Source organism: Microtus ochrogaster, linkage group LG8 (genome assembly GCF_000317375.1).
Source record: "Microtus ochrogaster isolate Prairie Vole_2 linkage group LG8, MicOch1.0, whole genome shotgun sequence".
NCBI classification, from domain to species: domain Eukaryota; kingdom Metazoa; phylum Chordata; class Mammalia; order Rodentia; family Cricetidae; genus Microtus; species Microtus ochrogaster.
The window spans coordinates 921,401-944,647 of NC_022033.1; the positions used below are offsets into that span (position 1 = coordinate 921,401).

The window sequence follows — 23,247 nt, forward strand, 5'->3', positions numbered from 1 at the left end:
TTTCTTCTTCCCCAAGCGGGGAAGCGTTTGTGAAGTGATTAGAGGTGTCTGGACACTGGACAGGCGCTGCTGTGCTGGAGAGAAGCAGCATGGACCGGCTCAGCGTGGACTAGGAGATGAGGCGGGGGTATCTGGTATAGAGCCTAGCTGAGCACTGAAGTCAGACCTTCTACTTTATTATCTTCAAATAGGTTTCCAAAGCTACAACAGGAGCACTCCTCACACCAACCAGGAACTCTTCTTCCACGCTGTGCTATGTTTGTGGTTGATACCGAGTGTCCCCAGCAGACCCACTGTGTGGTCTGGGACAGGCTGGGGCAGGCAGGGTGCCCATCTTGCAGTACCTGGAGGGAGGAAAGGAGGTCCTTGGCTCTAGGGGCTTCCTTGGCCTACCACTTTACTCTACTAGAGAATTATCAGGCACATCTTGGGGACACATTGACCTCTGAGAGCATAAGAAGGCTATGGTTCCCATCTCTCAGCAAGGACGGGGTGTGATACATTTATGTAACAATTGAGGTTCATGTGCCCCATCCTGGGCATGACCACCAAACCCCAATCTAGCCCATGTACCCCTGAAGTCGGCCTCTCCAAGCCTAGTTGAGGCTCTTGATGACCAGCTAGACAAGGGGTGTCCCCCAGCCCTCTTTCCCTCTGACCCCACCTATGAAGGATTCCAAACGGTGGGACTGACTGGCGGAAGGAGTGAGAAGTGTGACCTGGCCGTCTGTAGAATGCCACTGCCAGTCTTAGGAAGCAAGACGCTGAGGTTACACCCAGGCTGAGGAGGGATGCTGGGAAGACCCTGCACCTTACCTGGTTTAGGACAGGAAGGTGCGTACACAGCTGCAGATAGGCACTCTGCAGATCGGGCACACCTGCAGGTTGGGGGCACACTCAGGACAGACTAAGTGGCCACAGGGTACGAAGACTACAGAGACAGCTCGATCCAGGCACACCTTGCATGTTCTCTCCTCCTGCAGCTGTCGCAACTGTTCCTGCACAGACCCAGCTCCTGGGGACTCAAGAAGTCACCAGCACCCTCAGGGCCCAAGAGACGGACTCCTCAAGGGGAATGCACTTGTTACACAGACCCACCCTCTTATCCCCCGTGTTCCTCTTCAGTTCCTCCAAGAAAGAAGGTGACCCATCCACCTCATGTGGATCCCTACTATACCTGGCTCACTGACATCTTCAGGCTGTGTCTCTCCTCTGGATGTGAACAATTCAGGGCCTCCATGGGCAGGAGCTGTACACAGTTAGTAGAATTGTGTTTAATCAAGGCCTAGCTTCTCTGGGGAAGGGAGGCCTCGCCCAAAGAGGGTCTAGCAGCCACTAAGTTCCAGTACTGTCCTAGAGAACAGAAAGGTTTTACGGCACTCCGCTGCCATTCATGAGCATCCTGGAGGTCACCAAGGAGCCTGCCTTCCACCAGAGTACTCTGCCTGCCAAGCCTCTTAGACTAAGGAGTCATAGATTGCATGTACTTGGCACTTTGGAGGGCACAGGAAACAAAGAGTGATGGATTCCCAGAGGAGTAAGACAAGGAAAGGCAAGTAGTACCGTGCCTAGAAGGGGTGGCTCTACCTCTGGCCCTGGCTGACTGGCCCTCATCCACCTGGAGCAAGTCAGCCATCAGTTGTGAAGGGGCTGTGCTGGGCACAGCTGAGCTCTGGCTCCATTCCCAGATGCTCCTAGTATCTTTAAGGCAGAGAGAGAGAGACAGCGAGAGATCCCAAGATCTATGGGGTGCAGAGAAAGGCTGGTGGTCTGTGGCATGCTCTGTCTGTACACACATCTGCATATTCCCAGAAGGCATTGGGGAAGGTCTGGCTCTCTTACAAGGATACCGCATTTTCAGAGCCTCTCTCTAGAGGTGTTACCATCACTGGGGAGGACGGCAGACAAAGCCCCGTCGAGCACCAGAGTGTCCTACAGACACATGTGCTTCTGAAATGGGTTTGTGTTGCCATGTCATGTCTCACAGCAGTGAGGGTGGAGAGCCACTTGCCTGTGTCCACAGAGGTAGCAAACACATCAGGTGCTCTCTGAAGTCAGAAGTCCCCTTGGGGATCCCTGAATTACCTCAGACCCCTGTCCCATAGGGCCCAGGGAAGAGATTTGGAAAGCTGTGTCCTCCGGGGCTCTGCTCAACAGGCTTCTCCTTACAATTCAGTTGGCTTTCAGAAGCTGTGCCCAGCAGAACCAGCCCAGCTACATCCTCAGGTTTGGCTGGTGACTTTAGCAACCTACTCGGTGGGACCGAGGGAATGCAGTGACCTGACCTATGCCTTGGACACACAGCACGTGTGCACAGTCCCTCCCTGCTGACTGGCAGGTGGGTGCACTCAACAGTCTTACCCATGTACAGGCTGCAAATACCGATGAAACAGCAAGGGCTCTCTATCAGGGTATCTCACCTGAGGGGGTGGCAGAGACTGTATCTTCTGCCTCTTCCCATTGGTCCTGTGGGAAAGCCGTCAATGCCGTGAGTAAACAAAGCAAGGGACTGCCAACCCCGAGTCCCTAGGACAGATGGACTTACCCAGGAGCCAAGCAAGGGGGTGCAGGCCTGGATTCTTTCCACAAAGTGCCTTCCTTTTGACTGCAGCAGGAACCGACACCTGGGGAAGAGATCTCAGAAGGCAGGACTGGACTCTGAGAGCCCCACCGCCACACTCAAGCCCCATGAGCCATGCTTTCTGTTCCCATGGAACCCATTACGCCCTATGGCAGGCAGGCAGGGCTGTATCTCTGGGGGCGGGGGACTTGCTGGGACTCAGGAGATGGACTCTGAGCACCTAGAAAAGGATAGCAGCAGGATAATGCCCACCATAGCAGCCCTTCCAGAGAGAGCTCCATGAAGAGCGGTGTTGTCTGCTACCCTGATATCCCGGGACTGTGGAAGATGGGAAGACTGGGCAGAGTTCTTTAGGGCCCTTTCCATTAATCAGACCTGCATCAATCCACTTGGCCTTTACCTGGGGAACCATCGGGCATGCTCTGTCCAGGGGTCATCTCCCTGCTCCCAGCTCTGCAGACCGCCATAGCAGAAGAAACATCTCACCTTGTCCTGCTGGCCTGGGTATGGCAGAGACACAGGGTTGTAACCCCACCGAGTTGGCACCCCCCAGGGTGTTCCTCCATGACCTTCAGAGCTCGGACAGTCAGGACTGGGGTCTGCCAGCAGGTTAACAAGAAGGGGGCAAGGTACCATAGGCATCTCTCTTGTCTCATAGACAAATGAAGGCAATGCCTGGGGTATGTGTCAGGGGGGCCCGAGAATATTCTGGAAAGGCTGAGCTAGCATTTATGTTGTTCTGAAAGCATGTGGGTAGGGTAGGGCCAAAGGCTTGGAGCTTCTGTAGCCTGGAGATTCAAGGCATCCAAAAAGGGTTCCTAGAGACAGGATAAAGAGATGACTCCTCCCATACCAGTCTATAGCCAGGCTTGGTTTGATGGCTCAGGCCTTCCTCATCTCTGCTCTCTGCCCCTCCCCCAACCATGGGAACAGGACTGCTTACAGGCATATCCCACAGCAAGACAGCCACAGTCCACAAAATCCTCCTAACACCTGCCGGCCTCAGGGACACTTCTTTTCAAGGATGCTCTAGCTGTCCCAGCCATTAACTGTCATAACCAGTGTCCAGTCAAACAAGCGTGGACTCTTGTTTGAGCAGTGTAAGGAAAATTACTGATTCCTCCCCTGCTGGCCCTACTGGTGACAGTTTCTCTGGCTATGTTCATACTTACAAAGCCCCTCAGTGGGTCTCGCTGCCTCTTTTTCCTCAGCCAGGCAGAGAAGGAGCCAGAACCTGACCCCTACCTTGAGTGAGGAGCAGTTCAAGCTAAAGGAGTGGGCTGTTTGTAACTAGAACAGGTACTCAAAGGATTTGTCTGGAGTTGGTCCCTGTCTTAGCCTGGTACGTGGCAAGCCTGGAGGATTACCTACAAGATGGGCACAAATCAAGATGCTTAAGCTATTCTGATTTTGTTTTGTTGAGTCCTGGAATGAAAGGAACTAATCACCTCTGTAACCAAGTCTGCAAGGCTCCCACACGACAGTGGGGATCCCTGAGTAGTGTGGGGGACCCGCAGAACCATCGAATCCAGGTGAAAACCCCACCTGCTGAGGGGTCCTCAGGACAAGGCCAGCACAAGCCCAGGATCTCATAGTGACTTTAGCTGGGGTAGACCCCACGCTCTGGCCAAGCAGTGATGACAGGATTACCTTCCATTAGCTCCTTCCTCAGGGCAGGGATGGGCAGAACTCTTCGACCTGGAAGAGTACTAAATAGCATCCAGACCACAGCAGAAAGACCTCAAGACTTACCTGTGTGGAAGAAGCCAGCAGCAGCCAATGGCTCGGGCTGAATTCCAGCACTGGATGGCCAGTTGTAGAAGGAGGCCAGTCGGAGATCCTCTGAATCCATCTCAGGGAAAGCAGGCTCCCCAAGGAAGGTAGCCCCAGAGGGTTCTCGCTCTTCTGACAGGGGGCGCAACTGGCCCAAGATCTGCCCATCTATGCAGTCCTGGCCCAGGACATGGCTACCAGCACTGCAAGGTCTGCTCTGCTCCTGGGTGGAGCCATTGCTGTCTTCCCTGTGACTTAGCTCTGGGCCACAGGACAAGTCCCTGGCCCTTCCCTCAGTAGCTCGGAGCCAGTCTGCAGGAGAGAACATCACCAACCCTGGAGTGTGCCTGGTGACTTATCCAGCTCCTGACTCTAGCCCTTTCTAGAAGCTCTGGTGACTCCTGCTTCTAACTGGAGGCCGATGCCACTAGCCGCTCAGATGCTGTAGTGTCCAGGGATGCGCCACTCTCTGAAAGAGGCCAGAGTGGCAGCCACGTGCTCTCTGCAGCGAGAGTGTCACGGGGCCTCCTGGCAGGCGCATAACAAAGGCAGTACTCTACAGGACAAAAAGCTTCTCTAAATAGAGGGAGGGGCAGAGCATGGGGACCTCTCCAACAATATCCCCCCCCCCAAACCTCTGGAAACAAGTCCTAGACTTTGACAAAATCATAGAGGAGGGGGACTCCAGCCATTCAGAGTCCAGTTCTGGGTAGAGGTAGAGCCAGAGGATGGCTAGAAAGCTAGGTTGTCCAGGAGTGTATGCAGCCCCAACCACATTCTTCCATACTAAGCCTGTCCTGATGTTAGAGGGTGACATCACCTGCTTATCCTGTTCCCTAGTACTTGGGAGGTCCCTGCTGGGCTCAGTCCACCTATCCTGTCTGGCCTCAGGTTGACCTCTTTCTGTCTGGACAGTCTAGAGTCAGATCATGGGTGGGGCGTGCCCTGGGAGGAGCTCGAGGTTTGGATTGTTTGCTCCAGGCCAGACGTCTGCACCGGGACAGGGGTTACTGCCTCCCTAAATGAGCTCTGCCTCAGAACTGGTCCCAGGGACCTGGTCTCCTCTAAACTGCCCCAAGTGAGGGACTCCATTGCCACAGACCTAACAGAACAGAGAGGAGGGTCATGACTCTAGAGAGACCATAGCTACAGGTTAGTAAAACAAAAGTCCTCAGGATTACTGGAAGGGGAGTGAAGAAGATCAAGAGGCCAGCTCTGCCCCAGCTGACAGTGCATTCAGATAATTGCACAAGCCCTTCACCTGCAAGTAGCTCTTCACTGCCGGTGAAGCTTTTAACATGATGAACGTTTATATTTATATCCCAGCATTCAGGAGGCAGAGGTATGCAGAGCTCCAAGTTTGAAGCTAGCCTCATCTACAGAGTGAGTTCCAGGACAGCCAGGGATACACAGAGAAGTCCTGTTGCTACAGAGAAGCCGTGTTTTAAAAACGAGGGAGGGGGGAGGAAGGAAGGAAGGAAGGAAGGAAGGAAGGAAGGAAGGAAGGAAGGAAGAAGAAGGAAGGGAGGGTGAGAGGGAAGGAGGGAGGAAGGAAAGAAGGAAGGAAGAATAACTTCAGTTTGAAGTCCATTTTGGTCATACTCACCCCTACTTCTTCCCCCCACCTCCTCCCAGATCCATCCCCATCTCTCCACTCCTCTTGTTATTTTTTTTAAATGTCCAACTGTGCTGTCCATATATCTGTGGGTGTGGCAACATCCACTGGAACATGCTCAACCTATCAGGGGTCACCAGCCTTAAAGAGAACTGTCTCCCCCTCTCCCAGCAGCCGTCAACTACCAATAGTCCCTCAATCAGGGGTAGATATTGAGAGAGGTGGTGAGGGGGTGAGGCTTGTGAGACACTGTGAGGTGGGCATGGTGGCTCATACATGCAGTCCTAGCTAAGGTAGGAAGACTGTTGTGATTTAAGGCCAACCTGGACTACACAGCAAGTTCTATTTCAGCCTGAGCTAAAGCAAGACCCTGTTTCAAAATATATATAAAAATTACAATTATTGCAAGGAGTAGAGAGAGCAGAACAGATTGGGCAGGAGGCCTGCCTTCTCAGGGGTAGGGGGACATCATCCTGGTTCTGCTTCATAGGGCCTGGCCTGCCAGCAGGATCCCAAGGAGGCACCTGACTTGGAAAGATCTGGGTGCCAACCCTGTCTATGATCTCACCCTGCTCACTTGCTACAGCAGAGCTCCAGTGGTATGCAGAGCCCACGGGCAGCTTTTCCAATGTTACATGACTTTAGAATGCCCCGGGAAAAACAAGCTTCACAGAACCCCCATGGCCCTTTGAGAAAGAAACCGGGCTTTCATCGTTTCAGAGATGTGAAAACTGAAGCAAGTTCTCTGGGAGGTGTGGGAGATCAGTCAAGGAAATGGTAGCCTAGCCTACTCCCTTCCATAGCAGATCAAGATCCGCAGGGCTGGAGTCCCCAGGGAATCTGCCATCACCAGCTCAGCAGATGTACCCACATACAACACTGCAGGATTCAGGACCCTGTCTCATTCCCTGCTAGGCCCATGTACTGCCGATACTTCCATCTGTGACCAGAGAACCTTCTAGGACACCCCCAGGCACTCACAACCTCTGCCCTTCTCTCTACTTGCAAGCAAAAGGGCAGAATCACAGCTCTGGCATTTGAACCCGGAGCCCTGCCTTTCCAGGGCTTGCTGTACTGGGTTCCCAGGGATTGAGGTCAAAGGGGCTGATAAAGGAGAATGTTGGGTGTCATCAAACTCTTTCTCTGTGCAGGTCCAGGCCTGGGTCCCTGGGGCTCTGATCGTTGGATTCTGAATCTGCTGGCTGGGCCTGGGGACCTGTGACAAAGGACAGTCTCTCCCAGTCAGGATCGCAAGCATGCAACTGAGCCAGCCCCTCTTTCCTGTTTGAGAGTCCTCCTGGCAGACAGGAACATCCTCTAGCTGGGACCACAGAATGGGGGTCTTAGTGCTCTCAGCAGTGCATGAGGCCTGTGAAAGAGGCAAGCAGTAGCATGATGTGTGTGGAAGGAGCTGGAAACAAACCCCTGGGCGTCTGAGTCAGATGCATTCATGCTGGGACCTCATAAGAACAGCACTAGTCTCTACAAATGCCTTACCTGATGCCTAAGTCCACCATGAGCTCACACTGCAAGCTGAGTCCCTTGTCAATGCAGGCAGCACCTAGGTGATGACAGACTGTAGTTGGCAAGGCCCTGTAGCTCATGGCATAGCCATGATGTGACTCTGGGTCAGCTAAGACCCAGTGTGAGAGTGTGGGGACAGTTGGTGCCACCCTCTGTGTGGTTGAAGCCTAAAGGGAGGCCTGAGGGTTCCTGGATATGATGGGGGAAGGGACGAGAGAAAGAGAAGGAAGACAGAGGAAGGCCAATGCACTAGCCCCCTCTGTAGACCAAGAGCGATCTTTCTGCATAGTTCTATAGATCCTCTGTCCTGCTTTGAGCTCTACAGAGCAGACTCCAAACAGGCCGAAGCATGAATGCCAGTGTCAGCTATCCTGCTGTTGACATTGGACTTGCTTGTAAAGGCCACTCCTCTGGGCACTCTAAGTGTATTTTCCAGAGACCCTGAGGTGTCTGGCCAAAGGAGAACACGTAGGCATCATGGGCCAGCTGAGATGGCAGCATCTTCTGTTCCCAAAGTCCAGGGGATCCCAAATGTCCCACAGGTCAACCTTCCAGACTGTGTATGTCTGGGCCCAGCCTCCAGCCAAGGAGGAATCCAGGGTAAAGTTGGGTTTGACTTCAAGAAGGGCTAGCTCAGGAAGCTCCCGGGCCTCAGGAAGGGCTGCAGGGAAGGAAGAGGGAACTGTAGTCTGTAGGGACAAACAAGCTAGACATTACTTCTTCTAATTCATCTTTATCAGAGTTGCTGGAGGGGTTGTAGATAACCAGGCTCAATGGAACTGAGTGTCAGGCTCCTCTGTGAGTCTGCTACACGTACAGGTCTCCAACTTCTCCCAGGGACATGGCCTGAACCCTAGTTAAGTGTGGCCATTTGAGTCTTCCTAAAATGAAATAAAATGGGAAAATACAGTCCTTAAATTCCAAGTACTCAGTCGCGGCACAAGTCAGTGGCTGTGCCGTGGGACAGAGCAGCCCAGAAAGTCACAGTATTCACCCACTGCCCACGGAATGAACGTTAATCTCCCGGATCTGGAAGATGGGGGAGCCTGAGGTCATAGCGCCTGATTCAGAGCACACCCTACTGGACATGAAGGGAATGACAACACGGGTCCTAGAGAGTTGTGGAATTAGCCACCTACATAGGTGGACCAAACTCTTCAGAAATGCTGTGAGATTCTAAGGTGACAACAAGAACAAGGGTCCAAATGCCTGGAAGATAGCTGAGGGACTCTGGAGTGGGGTGCAGGGGCTGTAGGGACAGGAGGCACCTGTAACCAGAATCTGGGAACTGTAAGAACACGAGGGAGTGTGGACACCAGGAGACCAGTCAATAGGTGCTGGACGCTTCAGCGAAAGCCCAGGGTGGACGGCCTCGGGTTTAGCTTGATCCATATGCTCAGATAATGCCATCATTTGCAGACCTCTCCCTCTCAGGGACGACAATAGGTCTCAGTAACGATGGCCTTGGACGAAGTGAGGGCAAGTGCACCTCGTTTCCCCAAAGGCACCAGCTTAGGGCTGAGGACAGAATTGATATCAACATGCAGTTACCAGACTGAAGGGTTGCTGGTCATCATGGGGAGCATGGAGGAGACATGAAGGAGAGTCTCCTACAGTCTTCCCACCCTTTGGCAAGGTTGCTCTTATTCCTTGGGGACGGGTGTTGGTTGCACATCTGGCCAGGCCCTCACTCCAGGTTAATAGCTTCAGCAGTCTTCACCAGCTGAGCAAGCATCCTCATATACCCCTTGTCCCAGCTGGGCCCCAAGCCCCTCCTCCAGGGTGAGCCCTGCTCACTCTCTTCCTGCTGCTGCTGTTGATCCTTGCCAACCCCACTTGGCACAGTCATCACTTGACTCCTGTGATGCCAGCTCTGTGCATCTCCAGCAGGGCCTCGGGATCCTTGTGGTTCCCAGGCACCTTTTGTAACAGACGATTCTTACCTAGAATACTGCTGTGGCCACTTTCTGGACAGTCTTTGAAATTGTTTTATAAGTGCCACCTTCTGAGGTGATTAAGCCTGGGCAGGACTTGGGGACTCAGCTAAGCCTAGCTTCCATCTCCCCTAGAATCAGTTTTTAAGGCCACCCCTTGTCCCAGCAAGAGCCTGGATGTGGGCACAGTATATTAGAGGTCCTTGTATGGATGTTGCAGGGTGGGGCTTGGGTGACTGAAGGTCAGCACCATTCTACCTGAGGAAGCATGACATTAAATACCAAGTTGGTTGAAAAATAAGCAAACAAAAAATCAAATAAACAAACAGTTTATGGCAGGTCTAGAGGGAGCTGGTGAGGGTCAAGAGGAGAAAACCTTTCTTGCTATTTGAACCAGAGCTCCTGGTTTTCATGTTGCCTTTGATGAGAGCCAGACTTGATTGTCACATGCCTCTCACAGAAGCCTGTGTTGTTTCATGACTTGAGGTCAAGACCTGAGGCTTACATGATCCTAGAGTATCACATACCCTGCTTGTTCTTCCTCAGCCTTGAAGCTGCTATCCTGGAGATGTCCGCATCCTAGGCCTGTCCTGGGAGACAGTACCTGCATCCTAGGTACTGTCCTGGGAGACAGACAAGCACAACCATAGTAGCAGAAGCTAACTGCAATTCCTGGAAACACAGAGGCATGACATGTCAATAGGCCATGACACCCTAAGTGAATGCTAAGTTTCTGGTCCAAGTTAGTCTGCTGGTCCTTGGGTGCCCTGTAGAGGGGGAAAAGGGGGGGGTTGGGCAGGGGTTAAGGTTTGTGAGTAAATTGAGGTTCGTGAGTAAGTTGAGGTTCAGGTTGGCTGGCTGTGCCCTGGCATTTGCTCTGATTTCTTGGAGGTTTGCATTCTGGTTCAAAACCAAAGAGCTGCTTGGCTTTGGAGAGGTGAGTTGCATGATGTATCTGCCATATGCTGGCCCAAGCACCTGCATTCAGTCATGGATGCAAGATTCTAGTTTTGTTTTGCTATTTTTTCTTTGTAGCTTTGGAACCTGTCCTGGAACTCGCTCTGTCGACCAGGCTGGCTTCGAACTCACAGAGATCCCCCTGCCTCTGCCTCCCAATTCTGCTGGAATTAAAGGGGTGGGCCCCCACTGCCCGGCTATCACCTGGATTCTCGTTAAGGGACATCCTAGAGCCCAATTCAGGGACATTCTTTCTTCTCATTCTTCCCTGTCCTGGCTGCCTGCCAAATCACAGGTCTGATTTGTGGTGACTTGGTTAAGCCATCCTTTTTGTGTCTGGTTGAAACACCGGGCTCATTTTCTGATCCCATGCCTGTGAACTGGTGGTCAGTCAGTGGTAGAGTGAGGCTGAGCTGGACTGTGAAAGCATCCCTCCACAGGGAGCTACAAGGGCAGGGACCACTGGTACTCCAGTACTCTATATATCCCAGGCATAAAATAGGTGGTCAACGAGTGCTTTTGGATAAGTGACTGATGGACATTGAGAGAGAGGAGCTGTGATTCACAGGAGCCTCTCAAAGTTGCCGCTGAGGGGCGAGGACAGAAGGAGTCCCAAGATCACAAGCTGGTTTTCCTGGAAGACAAACTAGACACCCCGGAAAGTATGGAAGGACAGGGTGTTCAGAGGGAGGTCTGCTACGGGGGGGGGGGTTGTTCATTCCCAAGAGGACATTCATAGAGAAGGGGTGGGGGGGCTGCATCTACCTGGACAGGTGTATTCACTGCTAGCCCAGCTAGAGCCAATTCTCGAGTGAGCTAAACCCAGCACACAGCACAGGCTTGTTCCAGCCAGGTGTCATTTGAATACAGGGCTTATACCCTCTGGGCCCCATCCTTCAGCTCTCCTAGCTGGAGACTCAACACATCCTCCGTGGGGGGCATCTAACATCTACAAAATGACTAACAGAAAAATGCCCTTCAATCCAATCATTTTTCCTCTTGTATCCTTCTACCGATGACGTGTAACAGAGGCTAGAACATTTACTACAGCAAAGCCAGGGACCAAACACTCCCTGGAAGGAATGGGGAGGTGCATCTTGGTCCTGGTGCCTAGCAATGTTCTTGCAGAGAACCAATGTTTGGTTCCCAAGACTCCCATGACGGCTCGCAAATGCCTGCTACTCTAGTTCCAGATAATCAGACGGCTTTTCTGACCTACACAGGCACACGCATGTTGTATGTATACATACATTCATGCACACACACTAATACATACATGCAAGCAAAACACTCTCATAAACATTGGTTAAGAGCATTGCTTGCTCTTCCAAAGGTCTTGAGTTCAATTCCCAGCAACCACATGGTGGCTCACAACCATCTGTAATGAGGTCTGGTGTCCTCTTCTGGCCTACAGCCATATACACAGACAGACTATTGTATGCATAATAAATAAATAAATATTAGAAAATATTTTAAAGAGGCTAGAGAGATGGCTCAGGGCTTGAGCATTTGGTGCTCTTTCAGAGGATTCAACTCTCAGCACACATTTGGGGATCAGAACCATATGTAACTCCAGTTTCAGGGCATCTGGCACCCTCTTCTGGTACCTCCCTGAGCACAGGTACACATGTGGTGCATTTACAAACAAGCAGTCAAAACACGGAAAATAAGAGTTAATGTCTTTTTAAAAATATATTTGAAAGATTTATTTTATATGTGTGTATGCCTGTCTGTTTGTGCACCGCGTGCACCATGGCACATCCGATGTCAGAAGAGAGTTTTGGAACCCCTGGAATTGGGGTTACAGGCAATTGTGAACCTCAGTGTGGCTGTTGGGAACCAATCCCGGGTCCTCTGTGAGAACTGCAACTAGTCTTAACTACTGAGCCATTGCCTCAGCGCGCTCGCTCTCTCTGTATGTGTGTGTGTGTGTGTGTGTGTGTGTGTGTGTGGTAACAAGTTCACTGAGCAAGGTGCCTGTTTGAAAGTAAATGTCTGGTGGGGTGAGTGAGTTCTTTGTTGGAGACTCTTTGGTGTGTGAAAAATTAACGGAGCTTTCCCCACGAATTTGGAGCCGAAAGGAGGCTGTCTAGCCTTCCTCAAAGGCCTCTTGTCTTTTACTCCTGGGTGATGGAATCGGGTTTAGAATCTAAGGCGATTAAACTGGTCACACACTGGTACTCCCTTCTCAAGGCCAGACTGTCCCACGGCAGCCGAGGAGGCCTACACAGCACCGGCAAAATTCTTGCGCCAGTGGGACAGGAGTAGCTTAGCCACAGACACCCACCTCCTCCTCCTCCGACTCGCCCCGCCCCGCCCCGTCCGGCCCCGCCCCTCCAGCGCGAGACTGAGTCCCAAGCGCGAAATTCTGGGCGAGGAGAGACGACGCGCAGGCGCAATGGTGGCGACTCGACGGCGCTCCCGGCCTGCCCCGCGCGCTGACGTCGCGCAGCCTCGTCCTCGCCGCCGCGGCCGCCATTGGAGTTGGCTACCCCTCAGCCTGTCCGCTACCTCCCCGCTACCGCCCGCTGTTCCGGCCCGCGTGCCCACAGCTGCCGCCGCGTCCGGCTGCGCCCGCGGGATTAGCGGCGGGACCTGGGGCCGCGCGCGGCGTGACAGGCCCGGCCTCGCGGGAGGCCCGAGCCGGCGGCGCCCCGGTCCCGCGCCGCGCTGTTCATGAAGCATGTCGGCCACCAGCGTGGACCCCCAGGTAGGGGCGTCTCGGGACCACGGTCACGAGGCCGGGCTGTGGACCGAGGTTGCGGTCTGGGCTGCGCCGGGGAACTGGAGGCTGGGCTAGGGGTGCAGGGTCCGGGCCGGGAATCCGGGAGGCCGGGTCAGGGCTCGGGTCTCCGGGCCGAGGACCTGGATACCAGGCCGGGCCGGAGTTAGGGGTTCCGAAGGTGGGGTCCGCTGGGCCTGGCCGTGGTCAGAGTGTGAGAGATCCGGAGGCCGGGCCGGGGTTGTGTCGCCCTCCGCGGAGCATTCTCCGGATAGTAACTTTTGTGTTTCCTTTCCCGGGCTGGGTGGTGTCCACCCGCACATCCTGACCTGCGGCGACGCAGAGAACAAAAGGACAAGATAATAAAGGTGAGCAGAGTTCCGGGAAGTCGACTTTGGAGGAGGACGGGGCAGCGTCGGTCCGTGTGGACGAGAGAAAATCAACCTTGCCTGGAATCCGAAAGTTAGTTTTCTCCGTCAGCTCGGAGGAGATGAAACTTTCCATTTCCGGGATATTTGACAGATTGGGGGGGGGGCTACTAGAAAATAAAGGCGTACCGGGAGTAGTTCAGCCCTTCCCTCTTCACTCTGCAAGAACAGTTACCTGGTGGGGAAGGAAATGGCGATAAGACCTCTTCGCAGAGTCCAGGGGGGCTGCATGATGGTCCTCTGTTGCTAGGTAGTGGGTGGTTCTTAAGGAGAGTCAGCTAGCCTGCGGGCCTCGGAGGCTCGGCCCTCCACCCTAAGTTACTGTCACTGCAAGTTTGTTGTCATCTGTGATAGTCTGACCCGTAATAAACTGCCAAAACTCAGTCGTGGAAAGTGACCCTAGACGTTTACTTGGAAGACTCTTTAACCAGTGCATGTTGTTGTTACTTGGGTGTAACCAAATATGGTTCATCGTGTTTTAAGGTTGGAAAAGGCCCAGCACTCTATTTACCATCCTTTCCTTTCCTTTCCTGGCTGTGCACTGTAACAGCAGAAAGTAAGTGGAGAATCAGATGGTAGTGAGCTTGGGTTACGGCCCTTTCCAGCTGAGCATCCTGCCCTCTTCAGCTCTTCGTGCCCAACGGGGCTCTTAGAGCCTGGCAAAGATTTTCTGAGACCCTGTAGATTTCATCAGCTGTGGGTCAGTTCCCACCTCTGGGGTGGGGGCGGGGCATCACAAGACCCTCGAAAGTCTGGCTGTAAGTTTCTTGCCATTTATTTTACTTGCAAAAAAAAAATGACCTGACTAAATTATGATTATATCTTTATAAAAATGTAATTTGTAGAAAGCTGTACACGGCCAGTCTTACGAGGCATGTAAACATCAGCTCCAGAGTGTGCCCATTTTAACATAAAATGGTCTCTACTAAAATTTGATGAAAATGGACTTTGCTAAGGTTCCCATGCTTAAAAGTGATTCCCATGCTGAAGATAATATTTTGCTACTTCTTGTTGTAGTACAAAATGGTTCTTTGCATCAGAAGGATACAGTTCATGACAATGACTTTGAGCCCTACCTTTCTGGACAGTCCAATCCGGTGAGTTTATTTTATTAGTGAATTTTTTTGTTTTTTAAAGTAATTTTGTTTGTAACACCTTGACTATTATATTTCTAATTTCTTATCCTAAGCAGGAAAAAGGCAGGCTAGAGAATAGTAAACGTGACCAGTCTTGAAGAGTTGATTTGAGCGGGTCTTCCCGCTAGGCCTGGGGCCTGAGTGATGCAGAGCAGCACCCACTGAGGATGGGGACAGACAGACTTCTAATTGACTTTTTTAGGGTGTAAAGGAGTGGTGGTTCCCTGAAGCTTTGTACCGTATTCATTTTGTCTCTGGAGGGTTAGAGTTAGGATCTAGGAGAGCAGCTTAAGCCCTGGGCAGTGCAGCAGGCCCTTTCTGTGCATCAGGTGACTCACCTTCCCTGAACCTTAGTTCTTAGGACTGTTGGGAGGTTGGCACTAGAGAGCGCATATAAAGCACAGAGAGTGCCTCTGTGGTCTAGCAGGCTTCAGGGCCTGTGTTCCTAGGTGATTCAGTATTCTTACCTTTGGCACCTTTCCACCTTCAGTGCTGCAGGGTCTCTTAAACCCAGAACTTGCCAATGTGGCTGAGTCTCAGTTGCTTTGGGAATCTCCTGTCTTTATAAGTAAGTCCCCAACTCACTTGGCATTTACATGGGTTTAGGGGGGCTCAAACTCTAGTACTAAAGCTTGGGTAGCAATCGTTTTAAACTGAGTCATCTCCCCCGCCACGACTTCTATATTTTAGGTGTGGATGTGGCTCAGGCAGTAGATGTGTGCCCGTGCACAGGTAACCTTGGAGTCTAGAGTAGTAGGTGCAGGTGGTTATGAACAGCCTACATGGGTGCTGGCAGCTGAACTGTGGTCCTCTGTAAGAGCAGCAAGTCTCAACCTCCGAGCCATCTCTCTAGCCCCAGACAATTAAAAAACATTTTTTAAATTTATTCTTTGAAAATTTCATATGTGCATACAGTCTGTATGGATCATAGCATCCTCACACTTCCCCAGCGAGCCCCTCCCACCTTCATGTCCTCTCTTTCCCCTAATCTACTGGGCGTTTTGTGCCAAAGTATTGTTTTTACTGTTCCCTGCACAGTAGGATCACTAGTTACATACAGGCACCCCCCACCACTAGATTTCCTGATTAGCTTCCTACAGAACTTGTCTGCAAGAAGTCTTCTGGCAACAGAATCGCTCTGGTTAAAAGCCATAGGCAAGCTGGGTATGGTGGTTCATACCACTAATTCCAGTCCTCAAAGAAGAGGCAGTTGGATCTCTGTGAGTTCAAGGACAGACAGGACTATGTAGTGAGACCTGTCTCAAAACAAGCAAAAAACCATAGGCAATTTGAAATTTAGGTTTAACTGTAGTGACTGCTACTTTTAGATGCACGCTGCATTTCTAGAGTAAGTAGAGCAAGGTTTCTCCTGGTCCTTGTATTGGAAGGAAAATGAATTACCTGACTGTTTTTGTTCTTGTGTTTTGTTTTTCTTTTTCACTTTTCTACCTTTCAAGATCATCTTAGAGCATTTTGCAACTTTTATCCATCTTCCTTCCCACCACATTTAGCATATCAGAAGGAACCTTAACTGTAGGGCTGCATGGTTGCCTCTGAATGTCTGGACAGTATGGAGTTGCAGAACTGACTTGGCTTTAGTCGTGGGCTGTTGGCCATGGCAAGGACAAGAAGTTAAACAAAGCTATTCTTTTGAATATTGTATTTCCCGGTTTCTTAGTGATGAGTAGTGGCATATACTAAATATTAACCAAAACAAGGAACTAGGGTTTCTTTACTACATTTGAAATGTGTTTTATAAAGTAGGGGCACATGGAACATTTGAGAGGATGTATTTAAAGTGGAGTCGGTCCCACCCACCTCCTGTCCCGCTGTCAATTGCAGGCCACTGCAGTCTTCTTTTGTGGAAGCCATGGAAAGGAGGAATGTTCTTCAAGGTGGCACTCCCTTTTGTGTCTGTGTGTTCAGATGTGCACTTTTAGCAAAGTACTTACAGCACATTTTACTTAAGAGTAAATGTGTGCTCCTGGTGGCAGATTTTCTAGAAATGCCCAACTTTGTTAGGTAGAAAGTAGTAACACAGGAAGCTTTCAGGTGTTTTTAGAAGAAGCAGCTGAGTACCAGCGTTACAGCTGTTTGGAGAAGCTGGGGCCTTCATTCTTCAGGTGCTTTTGTCTTTGCTTTGCTTGTTTCTTCATATGGGGCCAAGTGACCATCTGCCTCCTCGCTTTTTCTATAGTACATCTCAGTGCCCAAAGATAGTTCAGAATGATTGATGGACACTGTCACTTGTGTTTCCTGTGGCCGGATTGACATTTATACCTCTATACTCACTCATTTGTGAGGAACTGCTGGCCTTGGGAGCTTTTCTTGGCTTATCTTGAAAACTGAGCCTACCTAGTCATCCAAAGTGGTTTTTTGTTGTTGTTGTTGTTTTTTTATCAGGCTTTGTGTGTTTTTTTTTCACCTGCAGTCCAGAGTTAAGTTAATGCTGTGCCTTGTTAGGGCGTATGCAGCCTCTGTTTGTGAAGATCTGGGAGAAACTTGATATTTGTGTTACTGCCACATCTAGGCAGTTCTGGTAGGCTCAGGATTAGCGCATATGTGCCTGGCTATCAAGCCTGTATCTGGCTTGGAGTCTTGTGGTTATGTGTACATAAAATTCTGAAAAGTTCCCGTGGCAATACCCGGTAAGGAGGGATTTGCTCCCAGTACAGCGTCCCAGAGGGGCAGTGAAAGGATACCGAGGATCTTTACTTGCCCCTTAGTAAATTGTTTAAACAGATAAAGAAAATTCCTTGTCAGAAACTCTTGTCTCTTTATATTGGTCAGCCAGATAAGGGACTGGCATTATAGTCTCAGAAGGACCAGCCTTGAAGAAAGACCAAGAAGTGCTAGCTGAGCCAGTATGTAGTGTTCAGATTTTCCTCGAAATCTCCTGAAGTAAATGTGGCTGTGCTGATTGACAGAGCAGTTCCCAGGAGTCCTAGTCACTTGGTCACTTTTCAGCCTTGCCCTCAGTGCTTTCCTTTCACGTAGTTGGTTTGATCCAGTGAAGTGCATGTGTCTCAGCATGTTCCAGAGATGACCTGTGGGGCTAGGAAATCTCCTTCTAGTGTCAGTCCCTCTGACACCCAGTCACCCCTTGTTTTTCAAATGGTCTCAGAATTCCTTCCTTTGTGAAAAAAGGCTAGAGGAAGAGTTCTGATCATTCAGAATTGTCGGTGTGTGTCCATTCCTATCCCTGTCACTTAAGGTAACTCAACTTGGTTTGACTTTTTTTTTTTAAATTCTTAATTCTTGAACAGATTTGTGGCTTTATTATATTTAACTGTTTCCTAATAACCTAGAGATAACAGCCATGGTCATTTAAATCCTCTTTAATTCTTTGGAGGCTCTATTTTATTTATCTAATTTTCCAGTTATCAGGAGGAAGAGACCAAAGAGTTCCAAGTTGTATTTTCATCTGTCAGTGAGCTCTGGTGTTGGGAGATGTGCGTGCTTCCCTTGTGTGGTCCTCTTGTACCCAGGCTTTGATTAGAAATCTTAGATATGGTACTACCCAGGAGTCTGGTAAGAACTGTGGGAACCAAAGTGTTCTCACTCAGAGGTGTTCCTGTATGAAGAGTGACTTTTGAGTTTGCTTGTGTGCTTTAAGTTTGTTCAGCTGTGTCTTTGATAAACCACTTGTTACTGGTAGCTTAGACTACCCTGTGGAGCCACTAAGCCAGAAGACTGTCTTGCCTGGGGCATTTACAAGTGAATGTAAACCCGAGCCTGTGCCTGGTTACACAGAGGGAGATGGAGCTTTTCCAGCAGCCCGGTGTATTTCCAGGGTGTGTTTGAATTAAGTCGCTGTACATCTAGACCAGAGCATTTACTACAGACTAATGGGAACCACCTGCTTCCCAGGAAAGATGTATATCATGGACTGGGCTTCAGCCTGGCTCACAGGTTTCCTCTGCATGAAACAACCTGGGTGAGATAGCTTCACCAAGTAGCCTGATGCTTCACTTTCAGAAATGGAAAGGAAATATGATGGAGGTAATGGAAACTGGACGGTCAGTAGGGTTGAGGTCAAGACTGGGATTGGGCTAATATACAATTTCACAGTGCCTGTGGCATCTTAGGGTGGAGAGAATTAGGAGAAGTGAGGCTGTTGGTTCAGAGGCAGATGGAGAGTGTGGATAGGTGTTTGGGTAACCTGGATGCCTGTAGTACTTTTCAGGAGACCTTAGTACACAATGGCCTTTTTATCTGTGAATTTTCCTTTTCCTTAGGGTTTAATTGTATCATTGCTTGTACTGTCTTCTCCATCTGAGAACTCAAGGAAGCAGTGAGGTCTCCCCAAGGCAATGCCTTCCAGGCTGCTGACTGCTTCTGTCCTACATGTGTGTTTCTACGTGTACATTTTTAGTTGAATCATCACACCCTTGTCGTGAGGTGTGATGATTTTTTTCAAGAACGTTACCTAGGATCTTTGTATAAAAATCTGAAAGAAGCATAATTTTAGGATTTGCAGTGGGATTTTAGGGAGGTGTTGTGCTTGAATCTACTGTATTCAGATAGCCTTTAGACACTACAGGCTAGAGAGTAGTGTGGACCACCTATTGGATGGTGTTGAGTGCATAGTAGGCTGTTTGTGTAGCTCTGTTTGTGACCTGTGTGCTGTGTCTGTTCTTGGCGTGGCAATACTTAAGGTGGACTTTGGGAGATTTGCTGAATGTGATGGATATAATCCTCAATTGTGTAAGTCAGAGTGACTTGAGCATTTTTTTTTCTGAATCTTTATTGCTGTTTCTGTTGGTTTGTGGCCCAGTGGGTTAGAATGATAATACAGCCATAATTCATGCATTAAGTGGTTGCTGAGGTGGGCCAGTCTTCCTGTGGAAGGATTATGCCCTCAGTTTTGTATCCATTAAGGAATCTATATGATTCCTTCACAGAGGAAGGTTTCTTCTACCCAGACCTCTCTGATTTCCTCCTGGCCTTGCTGCTCAGGCTCCTCTGAAGGATGCTGGGAGGAGGTTGCATTGGAGGAACCAGAATCATTGAAATCCTTTCAAGAGAAGATAAACTCAAGGTTTTTTATGTTTATAGAATATTTATGAGGACATGTTTGTAGATGCTAAGTTTTCATTAACAGAGAAACAATTTATGTTAAATACTAGTTCTGAAATGTGGTGCTAAATGGCGCTTTCTTCACTAAACATACGGCCTGAGCACAGACTGCCTTTCTAGGAAGGTCTCTTCATTTACCTCACTGTTGCCTCACTCTCAGAGACAGTGGAGGTGACAGAAGCTGGTCTGTCGGTGGGGTTGAAGTGAAAACCGAAACTGAGCTCAAAGCACCTCTGTTGCGATGCCTGTGGATAGGGCCTGATTCTGACCAAACTTCAGCTGTGTCTCCAAAGAGACGTTACCCTAGCCTGCCTGCTCCCAAGTCTACACCTGCAGCCTAGCAGCTCCTTAGAGGAATAGTAAGGCTACTAGGTCAAGATGGTGAAACATTCCCTTCTCCCTCATACCATTCTGTCCTTTTTTTTTTTTTTTAAAGAATTTTTTTTTATTTATTTATTATGTGTACAGTATTCTCAGTATTCTGACTGCATGTATACCTGCAGGCCAGAAGAGAGCACCAGACCCCATTACAGATGGTTGTGAGCCACCATGTGGTTGCTGGGAATTGAACTCAGGACCTTTGGAAGAGCAGGCAGTGCTCTTAACTGCTGAGCCATCTCTCCAGTCCCATAGCAGGGTTCTTAAACTCCAGGAACTTGATATTGGCAAAAACATTGGAACCAGCCAAGGAGCCCATGCTCCCCTCTGAGCACCCATGACTGTACCCAGGAACCCATGAAATGTGAAGGACAGAGCCTCAGAAAAAAACCCAGCTGGGGTAGCTCTCAGGAGTGTGTTTAGAAGAGGGTTTTGAAGGATGACATTGAACATCAATGCCCAGGTGTGCCAGTCAGCCAGCGAACTGGAGCCTACTGGTCCTAATTGACTATCAGAGCCACCTCGGGGCATTGTTAAAGCTGTCCTGCTTTGTTCTGTTGTCAGTGTTTGTTTATAAACATAACTACTACAGACCTGGGTTGGATTCCTCTAATGGTGAAGGCAAAAAGATGGTTTGACTGGATCATGTCACCTGAGTCCAGGTCATTTTACCTGAGTTCAAATATAAAGGAGGTTTTGTAGTTTTTGGGTTTTGTTGTTGTTGTTTGTATTTTGTTCTTTTGAGACAGGGTATAGCCCTGTCTTTCCTAGAACTCACTCTCTAGGCCACTTTGGCCTCAAACTCAGAGATCCACCTGCCTCTGCTTCCCAAGTGCTGGGGTTAGAGGTGTGCGCTGCCACCACCCAGTGAGGTTTTGTATTTTGAGGCAATAGTTTGGGTTCTATTTGTTGTGAATTTCTCTGGATCTTGACTTTTGTTTTGACATTGGTAACCATAGCTTTCATTTAGGAAAAATAATTCTGTGCTATTTTAGGCTTGTTTCTGCTCTGCCTATGTATGAGGTGGTTGGCATGATGGGCTATATGATAGGACTCTAACTTATCATTTGTTTTGTTTTTACAGAGTAACAGTTACCCCTCGATGAGTGATCCTTATCTGCCCAGCTACTATCCACCGTCCATTGGATTTCCTTACTCCCTCAGTGAGGCACCATGGTCCACTGCAGGGGACCCTCCCATCCCATATCTTACTACCTATGGACAACTTAGTAATGGAGACCATCACTTCATGCATGATGCTGTTTTTGGACAGCCTGGGGGTCTGGGGAACAATATTTACCAGCACAGGTTTAATTTTTTCCCTGAAAACCCTGCCTTCTCAGCCTGGGGGACAAGTGGTTCTCAGGGGCAGCAGACTCAGAGCTCAGCCTATGGGAGCAGTTACACTTATCCACCAAGCTCCCTTGGTGGCACAGTTGTTGATGGGCAGACAGGTTTTCACAGTGACACCCTCAACAAGGCCCCTGGGATGAACAGTCTGGAGCAGGGCATGGTTGGCCTGAAGATTGGGGATGTTACCACCTCTGCAGTTAAGACGGTGGGTTCAGTTGTCAACAGTGTGGCACTGACTGGTGTCCTTTCTGGCAATGGTGGTACAAATGTAACCATGCCAGTTTCAAAACCAACTTCATGGGCAGCCATTGCCAGCAAGCCTGCAAAGCCTCAGCCTAAGATGAAAACAAAGAGTGGTCCGATAGTGGGGGGTGCATTGCCTCCTCCACCTATAAAACATAACATGGACATTGGGACTTGGGATAACAAGGGCCCTGTTCCAAAGGCTTCAGCCCCCCAGCAGACACCATCCCCCCAGGCTGCCCCACAGTCCCAACAGGTAGCTCAGCCTCTCCCTGTTCAGCCCCCACCCTTGGTCCAGCCACAGTATCAGAGCCCTCAGCAGCCTCTTCAGCCCCGCTGGGTGGCTCCCCGAAACAGAAATGCAGCATTTGGGCAGAGTGGAGTGGCCAACAGTGACAGCAACTCTGTTGGAAATGCCCAGCCTGCTTCTGCCCCAAGTGTAGAATCCCACCCTGTCCTGGAGAAACTGAAAGCTGCCCACAGCTATAACCCTAAAGAGTTCGACTGGAATCTTAAGAGTGGGCGGGTGTTCATCATCAAGAGCTATTCTGAGGACGACATCCACCGCTCCATCAAGTACTCCATCTGGTGTAGTACTGAACATGGCAACAAGCGCCTGGATGGCGCCTTCCGCTCCATGAGCAGCAAGGGGCCTGTTTACCTGCTCTTCAGCGTCAATGGGAGTGGACATTTCTGTGGGGTAGCAGAGATGAAGTCCCCTGTGGACTATGGCACCAGTGCTGGGGTCTGGTCCCAGGACAAATGGAAGGGGAAGTTTGACGTGAAGTGGATTTTTGTCAAGGATGTGCCTAATAATCAACTGCGGCACATCAGACTTGAGAATAACGACAACAAACCTGTCACAAACTCCCGTGATACACAGGAGGTACCTTTAGAAAAAGCGAAACAAGTGCTGAAAATTATTGCTTCCTATAAGCACACAACCTCTATCTTTGATGACTTTTCTCACTATGAGAAGCGCCAAGAGGAAGAGGAGGTGGTGCGCAAGGTGAGTTGTCCGTAGGCACCTGTTAAATGTCTGTGTCTGCATGCTGGGTACCCTCACAGCAAGCTGGAGTATAATGGGCCAGTGACGTGTCCAGCTAGCTGTCATCAGAGCAGTCTGAGAGGGTACAGGTGTCATTTCTTAGCTACACATCCCTGGGATGAGTGTTAGGAGACATGGTAATCTGGACCACTGTGTGCACACCTAAGAATGCAGGGAAGCTACTTTCTGAATCATGATCTTAGTTCTTTCTAGCTTCTGTCCAGTTAAGCACTCTTAGAAATTGGTGTTCATGTGGCACCAGAGAGGCCAAGGAGACTGCCCATGTTGTAGGGATTGGCTGTGCCTTAATGTCCTGCCTGCCCAAACTTTCTTGTGTGAACACTGCCATATAGGTCATTTTCTGTTTTCCTTGTAGGAACTCCAAAGACCTGCAGTTTGGAGAAACTTAAACTCACATCAATTAAGTACTAAGAAGAATTGGGGGGGGGGTGGTGGGAATAGGGAGCAGGCTTGGG

General features: G+C 50.0%; 2 protein-coding genes across 4 annotated transcripts in view; one reads left to right on the top strand and one right to left on the bottom strand.

Moving 5' to 3' along the window:
• Positions 1 to 42: 42 nt before the first annotated feature.
• On the bottom strand, positions 43 to 4,802 carry Birc7 (baculoviral IAP repeat containing 7). Of its 3 annotated transcripts, XM_005362734.3 has the most exons (7): positions 4,334 to 4,802; positions 2,982 to 3,081; positions 2,546 to 2,624; positions 2,421 to 2,466; positions 1,178 to 1,249; positions 817 to 1,015; positions 43 to 344 (listed from the first exon to the last, which is right to left on the bottom strand). In XM_005362734.3, exons 1-6 carry the CDS (start codon positions 4,680 to 4,682, stop codon positions 822 to 824), a joined length of 840 nt encoding a protein of 279 aa, XP_005362791.1. In that variant the 5' UTR covers positions 4,683 to 4,802; the 3' UTR covers positions 43 to 344; positions 817 to 821. The 3 variants fall into 3 exon arrangements, with proteins under 3 accessions (XP_005362791.1, XP_026642844.1, XP_026642842.1); XM_026787043.1 differs by lacking the exon at positions 43 to 344 and having other exon boundaries at positions 823 to 998; XM_026787041.1 differs by lacking the exon at positions 43 to 344 and having other exon boundaries at positions 823 to 1,022.
• An 8,034-nt stretch (positions 4,803 to 12,836) lies between these two features.
• The window catches only part of Ythdf1 (YTH N6-methyladenosine RNA binding protein 1), a 16,638-nt gene continuing 6,227 nt past the window's right edge, over positions 12,837 to 23,247 (top strand). The window contains exons 1-4 of the mRNA XM_005362735.2: positions 12,837 to 13,094; positions 13,450 to 13,474; positions 14,552 to 14,631; positions 21,212 to 22,732. Coding sequence (XP_005362792.1) covers positions 13,068 to 13,094; positions 13,450 to 13,474; positions 14,552 to 14,631; positions 21,212 to 22,732 — 1,653 coding nt within the window. The 5' untranslated portion in view covers positions 12,837 to 13,067. The remainder of the gene's footprint in view (positions 13,095 to 13,449; positions 13,475 to 14,551; positions 14,632 to 21,211; positions 22,733 to 23,247) is intronic.

Excerpts from the sequence above, each read along its gene's own strand:
- Birc7 (XM_005362734.3), bottom strand. The coding sequence starts at position 4,682 with ATGTTCTCTCCTGCAGACTGGCTCCGAGCTACTGAGGGAAGGGCCAGG. Across the intron at positions 2,467-2,545 it reads CCCCCTTGCTTGGCTCCTGG|GACCAATGGGAAGAGGCAGA; the intron begins GTAAGTCCATCT and ends GCTTTCCCACAG. Across the intron at positions 1,016-1,177 it reads TGAAGATGTCAGTGAGCCAG|GAGCTGGGTCTGTGCAGGAA; the intron begins GTATAGTAGGGA and ends TTGAGTCCCCAG.